This window comes from Rhinolophus ferrumequinum, chromosome X (assembly GCF_004115265.2).
Source record: "Rhinolophus ferrumequinum isolate MPI-CBG mRhiFer1 chromosome X, mRhiFer1_v1.p, whole genome shotgun sequence".
In the NCBI taxonomy this organism is placed as follows: Eukaryota; Metazoa; Chordata; class Mammalia; order Chiroptera; family Rhinolophidae; genus Rhinolophus; species Rhinolophus ferrumequinum.
Genome location: NC_046284.1, coordinates 5,501,438 through 5,513,578, shown reverse-complemented (window position 1 = coordinate 5,513,578; position 12,141 = coordinate 5,501,438). Strand labels below are relative to the sequence as shown.

General features: G+C 37.0%; 1 protein-coding gene across 1 annotated transcript in view; it reads left to right on the top strand.

Moving 5' to 3' along the window:
- Positions 1-1,136: 1,136 nt before the first annotated feature.
- Positions 1,137-12,141, top strand: part of LOC117025153 (phosphatidylinositol-binding clathrin assembly protein-like) — a 48,011-nt gene continuing 37,006 nt past the window's right edge. The window contains exons 1-8 of the mRNA XM_033110934.1: positions 1,137-1,215; positions 3,658-3,800; positions 5,859-5,934; positions 6,931-7,033; positions 7,196-7,289; positions 7,410-7,521; positions 8,411-8,517; positions 9,334-9,375. Of these exons, the coding sequence (XP_032966825.1) occupies positions 1,137-1,215; positions 3,658-3,800; positions 5,859-5,934; positions 6,931-7,033; positions 7,196-7,289; positions 7,410-7,521; positions 8,411-8,517; positions 9,334-9,375 (756 nt within the window). The remainder of the gene's footprint in view (positions 1,216-3,657; positions 3,801-5,858; positions 5,935-6,930; positions 7,034-7,195; positions 7,290-7,409; positions 7,522-8,410; positions 8,518-9,333; positions 9,376-12,141) is intronic.

Genomic DNA, 12,141 nt, shown 5'->3' with positions numbered 1-12,141 from the left:
TTATACTTTGTGTAAAAAAAAGAATTGGAATACACCTTTAATTGGAATACTGTAACCAACAGTAGAAAAATATGCATCTTTTCAAGGGTACATAGAACATATACCATCAGCATATTCTGTGCCATAAAATGACTCAACAAATTTTAATAGATTGAAATCATATGAAATATGTTCTTTGAAAACAAAAGCAGTGCTTAACTCTAAATGCCTATATTATTAAAAAGAATCTCAAGTAAGCTAGCCTACCTTAAGAAACCTGAAAATAAAGAGCAAAAGAAAGTGAAAGCAAGTAGAAGGCAGGAAATAATAAAGATAAGAGCAGAAATCAATGAAACAGAAAACAGAATACAGAGAAAAATCAATGAAACTTAAAGGCTATTCTTTAAGAAGAGCAATGAAATTGATAACTCTCTAGCCAGCTCTATCCAGATTAAAAAAAAAAAGAGAAGAGTATACATTACCAGTATCAGGAACGACAGGGGTAACATTACCACAGCTTCCACAGGTATTAAAAGGATAATAAAGGAGTATTATTAGAAGACTGTATGGACTTTTGTATCTGATGCTGAATGACAGGTATAAGGATATGACCTCAAGCAGGATACGACCCCCAAGATGTGTGAGTGAAGCCTCCCTAAAAATGTCGCATTAAGAATTTTCGAAGTACCGTCGTAGGACCCCTTAATTTCCAAGATGTGAAAATATCCAGACTTTTCATCTGAAGCTCCCAAACAGTCCATGTTCCTCATACTGTTCATTCAGCGGTTGTTAAAGTTTATTTTGTTATCTAGCTTGTACTATGCAAACGGTCTGTATTAGCCCCTCTGGAGATGCCCCGCCCCAAGCTCGATAGGGTCCTCAGAACCCCGTTCTGGGGCCCGCGGCCATCTTTTCCCAGCATTCTTGGAGAGGCCCCGCCGCTCACCACTTCAAATCCCACCTCATAATGCTGTAGGTCTACGTCAGGCTGCGAGCAAAGGTCATCGGGTGAAAGCTACCTGAAGCCAGACCTTCTCACATCCGGAGTGCCATTTGTCATTAGGGGTGCCGGTCTGTTGATCAGTCCGCCAGTCGGGAAGGGCTGGGTGTAAACTCCGCAGCCACCATACTTGTGCCTGGCGGTCTACAACGAACGCATGGGGTCATCTGTGTCCAAAGCTGCCCTTGGGGCGACCACCAATGAGCCCGTGGAACCGAAGGCAAAACACCTAGCGGGTGAGTAGGAGGTCAGACGTTGGCCGCTCACAGACCAGCACGATCCAAGTGCCTCTAATAACAGCACCCCACACCCCTCCCTCACCCCACCCCCATCCCTTCTCTCCCTCCTCGCCACTGCACGACAGGGAAGATTGTATTTTCACTTCTAGTAATCTTTGAGCCTAGAAGAAAACCACTGGACTTCTAAACAACAAACTATTTGTTTTTAAGTTATTCAGATAACTTAGGACACAGGTGCTGGAACAACGAGGCTTCTGAGAAGGGTCTCAATTCCAAAGTCCCTTATAAATCATGGCGTTCAGCGAGTCTTTTGAAATAAAGGAAGGGAAAATCTATCAAGCAGATCTTGCCATAGGTAGTCCTAACCTAAGGTCCATGAATAGGCTTTAGAGTGTCCACAGCAACGTTTTTTTGTGCTCCTGTGTGTGTTTCCCAGGGCAAAGAATTTTGATTCTTAAACTTAGCTTTTACTCAAAGACAGAATAGACTCCCAGGACCTCCCCACTCCCTGCTGTTTGACTTCATTGTGACCAGTGACTTTATAAATAATTTGTGTTACTGGCAATATACATAAATCCTACCGCTATTGAAACCTTCACAGATGATTTACTCTTTTGATCACTTTTTTATTTTGGTATTTTGCTTTAAAACTATCAATGGACTTAATATGGATTAATTACCTTGTGAATTATTATCTTATCATCATGACAATGTGCATACATTATAACAATTAACAGTTCACTAAGTTAAACAGAGATTAATTTCCTTTATATATTGGGGATGCCAAAAAAATGTATACAAGTGAACACTTTGGTCAATGTTGCTCAAGCAGTAGTTCACCATAATCAGAAGTGTCTGGACACTGATGGTAACCACTTTGAGCACCTCTTGTAGTTGCAGAAGTCAAACATGACTTGTATTCATCTTTTGTCATTGGTATATATTGAGGATTACAATTTTAATAGTTTTCCTTTCTTAAAATGTGTATACATTTTTTTTTTGGCACTCTGTACATTTTTTGAAAGTTTGCTGAATGATATTCTGCACAGGCTCCATGCTAGCTTCTGGCACAATATATACTATCCATCCCTGGATGGTTATGTGATATGTGTGAGAATTGGCTTCTCTAGACCTAAAGGAGGAGCAATAGTTATTTATAAAAAAGATGCAACCTAACAGGCAGTGGAGTCAGTACCACGATAGCCCAAATGTTCAGTTCAAAGGCTGAAATCATGGGAAAGCAGAAACAACAACAAAAAAACTACAGAAAAAAGGAATGAAGCAGAGTGTGAGATATAAAGGAAAAAAGAGAGAATCTCATTCTTCATAACATTCAACTTGGCACAGCAACTGGCATGTGTCAGGCATTGACATGAGTATATACACTCATGGAATAAATGAATCTGGGTATCCAGTTAGTCAGCCTGTTGCTGCAATCCACTAGCATATTTGTTAAGCACGCTCCTTAGTAGCTCTCCTCATGCTATGCATGTGAAGATGCTGATGAATGAATAAGTGGTAGGGATGAAGTTTTATAATGATAATTTATAGTTTTGAAAGCAAAAAAGATTTTGAACTGATAAACAATAGGGAATCACTGCATATTTTTGAATGGGAAAATGAAACGATGAAAATTAGCTTTTGAGGGGCCATATGAAGTAAATTGATGAATGGTTATAATCCTGAGGCTGGAAATTGGGAAGCTGTTGCAATAAACCAGGTACAAGGTTATGGGGAAGTGGACTCAAGAAGTTAATAATGGGTTGAAGGATGCAAACAAAATGGTCGGATGTTGGGTGACACTACAAGGAAAGCTCCTGCCTGAACCTTCATGACATGACACTCTTCTTGAGAGAGGTAGTACAGTGTAATAATTAATATATTGGTCTCCAGGGTCAAAAAAATCTGATTTCGAATCCCAACTCTGCCACTTAACTACCTGTATGTCCCTGGGTATGTCACTTACCTTCTTGAGTCGTTTTCATTTAATACGTGTACTGTGTTTCCCTGAAAATAAGACCTAACCAGAAAATAAGCCCTAGCATGATTTTTCAGGATGACATCCCCTGAACATAAGTCCTAATGCGTCTTTTGGAGCAAAACTTAGTATAAGACCCAGTCTTATTTTCGGGGAAACATGGTATTTACCATAACCTGTTATGTGCCAGCCACTGTGCTAGGTTTAGAGATACAGTAGTGACCAAAATGGACACAGTCCCTACCCTCATCAAGGATACAGAACGTAGGGTAGGCAGGTATTCAATATCATGTAACATATATCATTGCAAATTGTAATACTCGTAATGAAGAAAATGTTTTGGATTATTTCCTTTGTCATTTCTCTGAGATTTGATTGCATCTGTATTTAAGTCAAAGTTAACAAGTTTGGTTTTGAAAATTCATTCTGCATTTTAATGCTTGTCACTGTCTCTAATTTAGATCTAATACAGTACATAAATGAAACAAATAGGAGTGTTGAACACCTGGTCGATGTCCTTTTTAAGAAAACTGGGAGCAGAAGCTGGGTGGTGGTGTTCAAAGTGCTGGTTACTGTGCATCACCTTATGGTTCATGGAAATGAGGTGAGCATGGTGTACACTCAAATGGTAGACACTTTCTTCTTTCTAGTACAGAGGACTTGCAGTACATTACTGCAAGATGTTTTTGGTTTGGCAAAGGCTTACCACCTTTTACTTTCAATAGTGACAAGTGTGACAAGTGGGGGAAGTGAATAGCAGTGGGTATTAAAAAACTGATTTTTCTGTATGGCTGTATCTTTGCAACCAGTATTTGAGGTATACTATTTTAGCCACTAGATAATAGAGTGGATATTACACTCAATTCTTTAGATGATTTAAACCAAAAAACAAAAGTTCTCAAAAATGTCCTCCTGCCTAACTTTACCAGGAGAAACTGGATACCTGAATGTATTACATCATCACCTTTCCATCTCTCCCCACATGCAAATACTCTGTATTTTACAAAACAACTGAAATGTTCTGTAACATCAAATTACTTATTATTTTCAATTTCAAGTGAACGTTTTGTCTCAGTAAAGTTTGCATTATAAAATCAGGATTTAGAAATTGACTGGATTTTGAAACTTATTATAAAGCAACAGTGATCATGCAGGAAAGTATTGGTAAAAATAGAACATATATAAATGGAATATAATAGAGGCTCACAAGTAGAACTGTACTTATGTGGGAGCGTGGTGGCACTAAAAATGTGGGAGAAAGTGTGGAATTTAAAATAAAGCCTTTTGGTGCAATAACATCCCTATGGAAAAAAATAGAATGAGATCTTTATCTTACCCCATATGCAAAAATAAATTCCTCATGAATGAAATACCTCTAAACGCAAAATATTAAATTTTAAAATTGAAGAAAATGTAGGAGAACATGCTTGTGACATTTGAGGAGGAAAGATACCATAAAGTTGGAATAAGATTTTATATATTACAGACAAAAGATGAATATTCAGAATACATTATCAGTAAGAAAAAGGCAGAACAATGGAATAATGAACAAAAGAAATGAACGGAGAGTTCACAGCAAAGTAAACCAGAATGGCTGATAACCATTTGAGAACATGCTCAGATAAGCAAAATTTAAAATTCATGGCACTATCAAGAGTTGCGAAGACCTTGAGGAAATGGGAACTGACACTCTTGTGGATGACATGTAAATATTAGTTGCAGTTTATCACTGAGAGGAGAGCATTGAGACATGTTTAGTAAAACTGACAATTTCCAGCCCAGTGACCCAGCAATCCATGACTCATAACATATTTATAACATTTAGGAAGTAGAAATCACCTAAACTCCCATCAGTAGGGAACAGATAACTAAAATGAGGCGTATTTATACAATGAAATACTGTATGACATTAAATGGGATGTACTATACCAAAAAGGCTAGATCTCAAAAAAGATGCTAATAGAGGAAGCAAGTTACAAAATGATAGAATACAATATCATTTATGTAAAATTTAAAAATGCATGCAGTATTTTTCCATGCAACAAATGTATATGAAGCTATAAAGAAAACAGACTGTAAAGATAGCGTATTAAAATGAATGATACCGGTTACTTCCAGGTAGGGGAAGGAAATGGAACTTAGGGATGGGGCAAAGGACAATTTTAACTTTATCTGTAATACTTTATTCCTCTTATTTTTAAAGTAGACTTCAAGCTGATACGCCAAAAAGTTAGCAGTTGTCGTTTCTGGGTAAGGGGGTACACAGATGTATGAAATTATTGTTTTTATTTTTCTGCAAATTAAATTACGAAGTAATTTACTATTAATTAAAATAATTAATTCCATAATTAATTAAATATTCTCAAAATCAAAAAGGAGGAATGGCTATATAGAAAATCTTGGAGGAAAAGTGCGTGTATTCACATGAGCTTTAATGTTTAACCCCTTGTTTATTTGAGAGGTATATAAACAGGAAAACACTGCAGGTCCTTAGGTTGTGTAGCCCAGGATGGATATGGTCCTACTCACCTTAATGCTCCTGCAATACATAGAAGCTATATGATAGAATTGGGTTAAATATGTATTTGCAATGACAAAATCGTTAATCAACTCTATTTGTGGACAGAAACTGGTTTTTGAATTTGGCTCATTTGTTTGACAGCGTTTTATCCAACATCTTGCATCTAGAAACTCTTTGTTCACTTTACACAACTTCCTGGATAAAAGTGTCATAGAAGGTAAGATGATTCTTTGATGGAAATATTTCTATGTGGCAAGGAGGGAAAAGTTCTGAAAACCATACCTGGTTAGATAAAATGCTTGTAAATTAATGAAGGGTGTGGTGTGTTGTACATTTTATTATGGTAGATCATTTCTAATTCATTGATACAACACATATTTGAGTGCCTACTAAGTATATCAGAATATGCAGTGTGCTAGAGATAGAGGAAATTGAACCCTCCAGCTATTTACTCAGTAAGGCCTTCCTTGTTCAGACTAGTGAAAATCGTGGCACGACCCTCTGCCCCTTCTCTGCCTGCATTTTATTCTTTCCACTTCTCACTGACTAACCATCTCTGTGTTTTTCTTTTTTTTGGCTTGTCTGTCAATCCCCTGTTGGCATGTAATCTCCATGAGGGCAGGGATTTTTGTCTGTTTTGTTCACTGCTAAACTTCCAGCATCTAGAAAGGTGTCTGGCTCCTAATAGGCACTGGACCATTGTTGAATGAATAAATAAATTGAATAAATGAATCTAGGTATGTTTGGAAGTTGAGTAGTGAGATGTTACATTTCCATCATGGCCCGTTTTTCTCCATTTTGTCTATGCAGTGGAGGGCAAGATCATTTGCTGCATGGAGGGAGGGCGGGGGAGGGTTGGCTACAATGGGATGGGGAGTTTGAGGAAAATGCTAAGAATTTACAATAGTTTCTGTGGAAATGTGAAAGCAACTGGTAAAGTTTAGTTATTTCCTCTGTTCAGGAATGTCACCATCAACATGACATCCTGAGTTGATATCGAGGCTTTGAGGAGACTAAAAAAATAATCTTTAACATGTAGTCTGAGGAATGTTGGACTAGATGATTAATAAAGGACATTCTAGTTTTTGTGCCTCAAAGATATTGTTGAGGTATATGAGTGAATGTGGAATGATAAGTCTTTGCATTTATGGGCATATAGTATAAATGCTTAATCTTGGTGAAATTCAAAATAGTTAAAATATTTCATTTTTAGGCTATACTATGTCAACCTTCATCAGACGATATAGCAGATACTTGAATGAAAAGTCACTTGCATATAGAATGATGGCATCTGACATCACCAAAACCAAAAGAGGGTCAGTAAATATAATAAGTTTGTAAGCAAGAAATACTGAAATACATATGTGCTCCGATATGTGTAGTTGGTCAAAAACACAGCTGTATTTCAGGATGTTGACATCAGAGTGCTTCTGAAACTTTTAATCATTGACACTATGAATTCCGTTTATCTTTTATAGGCTGGATGGTATGATGAGAACTATGAACACTACAGACCTGTTAAACACGCTTCTAGTTATTCAAACTCAGTTTGATGCTCTTCTTAATTTTAATGTAAGAGATTTATAAATCTTTTTTTAAAATATTGGTAAATGGCATTGTTTAACTCTAGGAGGGGGAAGGAAGTTTTAAAAACTGTGGTGATAATTGGTTACTCTTTTACTTGATTTCCAGGCAAATCCTGAGGAACTCACTAATGGCATAGTACATGCTGCTTTCATGCTCCTATTTAAGGATTCTCTTCGCCTCTTTGCAGCCTATAATGAGGGCATCCTTAATCTGCTAGGTAGGCTAAAGAATAAACATTACGTACTTAAAAAATAAACTGGTACAAATAATTTGTCAAAATCTTTCAGCTCTACATTTAGACTCATACTTGTTTTAAAGATTCAAAATTGAAGATCCTTACAGGGTCATATATCTTTTTAAATAATGAGACATTATATTGCTTTTTTTGGTTAAAATTATTTGGTGAATTAGCCACAGAACTTTTCAATTTCTATATAAGTGCTAACTGATATTTCTGGAAAATTTACCAGTAAATCAAGATGGGTTACCATGTTTATACATTGCTTATGAAGGCCCACTCCACCAAGGTCAAAAACACAGTTCTGACTTTCCTAAGGAAATATAGCCTATAAAATAAGTAATTGTTATTGATTATTATACAAGCATGTATTTCTTAGGCTATTCAGGAAATTTCTGTCATCATTTCACCCTAACGAATGATTCTTTCACAGGAAGGTTCTCCAAACTTCATTGATGAGAATTTGAGATTTTCTTATACTGTGGATGTACCTAGTACATTTGTAGCGTCATTAAAGAGTAGTAGCCCCTTCCCTCAGAGAGCTTCACAGTTTTCAAAAAAATTACAGACTAGAAGTTGTAGAAATTGAAACTAAACTATCTAAAAATCTGTGTATACTATTAAATTCTAGATGTATTTCCAGTGTTTTTGGCATTCAGTAGTTACTCCATAAAAATCTGTTGAGTGTATGGATTTAGCAGTGTTCTTGCTTTTTAAAACAGAAAAATAACTGAATTCAAACTATAATTATTTTGAATAACTTAAAATCATATCCAGAATCAGCTTAAATTAGGATCATCAGAAAGGAGTGAAACTTGAAAACTGCTTAGTTATTGGCTCTTTCATGGTAATATTTTCCTATTTTTAGGCAAGTATTTTGACATGAAGAAGAGCCAGTGCAAGGACAGTTTGGATATTTACATCAAGTTTCTTGGAAGAACAACCAAATTGGCGCAATTCCTGAAAGTTGCAGAGGTATACAAATCTATTTCTATCCCAGGCTTTTCTGTTTTCTGTATTAGGTTAGTATCCAACATAACTACCCCCCGACTGCTGCCACCGCACAAACACACATAAATTGGTTGTAGTTTTAACTATCTTGTGAACAGTAAAACTAAAAACTAAAATTAGGTACTTCAGATGCACTATCCAATGCACTTTTGCTCAGAAGCAATCTTACAGAGATTTCTCTTTGCAGCCATGGGGGTAACTGATTACAAGCTTACCCTCCCGGCAGAAACAATTCTAAAACCAGGCCAAAATATATATGACATAAATCTTTTCTGGTAGAATAGTTCTGTGATCAGTAAGACAAGGAAACACATAAGGTGAGCCCCACATTTGCCCTGATACTCAGAAGAATCCAAGCAGATAAATACAAAGAGAACCACACCTAGGCAAGCAATAGTAGAACTTCTGAAAACCGAAAAAAACAAAACACACATATTACCCACAGGAGAACAGCAATATGAATAACAGCTGACTCTGACTACTTGAAAAATTGCAACACATTTGGCTATCCAGACAGCAAACACTCAGTTTCTGGCAAGTCTTTTCTTTTATAGTTTTATCCTTAGGACAAGTATAAGTTTGTGCATAAGTGTACAAACTAAGCCTGACATTTTTACTGTAGTCTGATGTTTTTCTTGATCTAGATAGGAAGCAGCCCAGCAAGGCATTCCTGCTCTGGCGTATTTTCTCTTTTGTGTCCACATTGGTCTCACACTTACTTTTCTTTGTTGCCATGTTCTGCTGTAATGTGTATTTTTTCCCCTTTTTTGGTGAATTCAGCAAGTTGGAATTGACCAGAACCACATTCCATATCTTACTCAGGTCAGTTGTATCTCTCTTATGCATTTAAATGACTTTTTTGTCTTTATGTTTTTGTGTTTATTGTATTAATCACCACCTGAGACTCCATCCTTTGCCACATATCTACATATGCATTTTCATTTTCCATGAATTACATATAGATATATGAGGTGTGATCAAAAGATACGGTGAATGTTTAAATTAAAAAAAAATTACAGTAAAAGACACGTTGCCATTAATCCCCCTCAATACTCTGCCTCACTTCAAACACACTTATCCCATCATTCTTGCCACTTTCTGAAGCAGTTCTGGAAGTCCTCTTTCATGAGTGTCTTTATTTCATCCTCCGTTATGACAATGCAGTGTCACAGATCGCTTCTGGTATATGGCAATTTCTGTCAATTAAAAATATTACTGTGTATCCTCATCCACCTTATTCACTGGATCTGGTACCATGTAATTTCTGGCTCTTCCCCAAAGTCAAAATGACCACAAAAGGTAAATGTTTTGAATCGATTCAGGACATTGAGGCAGCCACGACAGCGCAACTAAAGACACTCACGAAAGAGGACTTCCAGAAGTGCTTCAGAAAGTGGCCAGAACGATGGGATAAGTGCGTTCAAAGCAAAGGGGAGTATTTTGAGAGGGATTAATGGCAATGTGTCTTTTACGATAACACATTTTTAAAATTTCAACATTCACCATATTTTTGACCACACCTCATATATACACAGACTTGTGTCTTCTGAACAGGACTGTGAGCTATTGGTCTTACAAAAGAGACTAAATGGTGACTCATAGCATAACAACTAGACCATGCTTCTTATTTATTTTTTATTTTATTTTATTTTATTTTTTAATTATTTTTTTTCAGTTACAGTTGACATATTAGTTTCAGGTATACAGTACTGTGGTCAAACATTTATATCATTTATGCAGTGATTCCCCCTGGTTAGTGTCGTACCCCTCTGACTCCATACATAGTTATTACAATATTATTGACTATATTCCCTATCCTGTGTTTTACATCCCCACGATTGTCTTTATACTGGCAATTTGCACATCTTCATGCCTTCCCTATTCCCCCAACCCCCCTCCCATCTAGAAACCATCAGTTTGTTCTCTGTATCTATGAGTTTGTTTCTGTTTTGTTTGTTCATTTATTTTGCTCTTTAAATTCCACATATAAGTGAGATCATATGGTATTTGTTTTTCTCTGTCTGACCTATTTCACTTAACATAATACCCTCTAGGTCCATTCATGTTGTCAGAAATGGTAAGATTTTCTTTTTTATGGCTGAGTAATATTCCATTGTATATATATACCACGCCTTTCTTATCTAATCGTCTATTGATGTGCACTTAGGTTGCTTCCATATCTTGGCTATTGTAAATAATGCTGCAATGAACATAGGGGTGCATATATCTTTTCAAATTAGTGTTTCAGATTTCTTCATATAAATACACAGAAGTGGAATTGCTAGGTCACAAGGTAGTTCTATTTTTAATTTTTTTAGGAACTTCCATACTGTTTTCCATAGTGGCTGCACCAATCTGCAATCCCACCAACAGTGCACGAGGGTTCCCTTTTCTCCACATTCTCACCAACACTTGTTTGTTGATTTATTGAAGATAGCCATTCCGACAGGAGTGAGGTGGTATCTCATTGTGGTTTTTATTTGCATTTCTCTGATGATGAGTGATGTTGAGCATCTTGTCATACGCATGTTGGCTATCTATATGTCCTTTTTGGAGAATGTTCAGGTCCTCTGCCCATTTTTTAATTGGATTGTTTTCTTGGTGTTGAGTTATATATGTTGTTTATAAATTTTGGGTATTAACCCCTTATCAGATGTATCATTGGCAGTTATCTTCTCCCATTCAGTAGATTGCCTTTTCGTTTTGTTGATGGTTTCCTTTTCTGTGCAAAAACGTTTTAGTTTGATGTAGTCCCATTTGTTTATTTTTTCTTTTGTTTCCCTTGCCCAAGGAAATAGATCAGAAAAAAATATTACTAAGAACAATGTCATGTGTATGATTTCTTCTGGGAGTTTTATGATTTCGGGTCTCACATTTAAGTCTTTAATCCATTTTGAGTTTATTCATGTATATGGCATAAGAAGGTGTAGAGCATGCTTTTTAAATGGACAGAACTAATCAGTGGAAACAGCAGTGTTTGGAATAGTGAACATAGGTTTGTGGCTGCCTTGTCCACCTTTCAGGTGTGTAGTCTCCAACAAGTCATTTCCATTCTCTGTGCTCATTTCTGCAACTGCAAAATGAGTGTTCTACTCTTGTCTATCTCATAGCAAGCTGTGAGAATCAAACAAACTCAGGTTTTTTTTCCTTCCCTAGAACCTGATGATCAGGAATTCCTCACATGGTAATGGATGTGATGTGAGCTAGAGGTGGCAGTGTAGCAGCTGTGGGTGAAACGAGGATGTGGCAGCCTGCTCATGCAGTCTGTTTGTGGCCTCTGGACCTGCATGTGTCCATCCCACATGTTCCATAGGGCTGCAGGGCTGCTGCAGAGACTTTCCTGCTCTGGGCCCCAAACTAATGTGGCAGGCTTTTAGGTCACCTGGAATGTGGACCAAAGCAGTCTTCTGTGGTGTGGGAACATGTTGTCTCCATAACCCAGAGAGCCCTGCTAGGTGTTGTGTTTCCTTTTAAGTGGTGGGAGGTGCAAGATGCAATACTTGATCTTCTGTTTTGGATGGGATTCCCTGGTAGTCCCCTGGCCACTGTGACTGTAGGCTGGCCAGTTTCTCCTGGGTTTCCATCCGT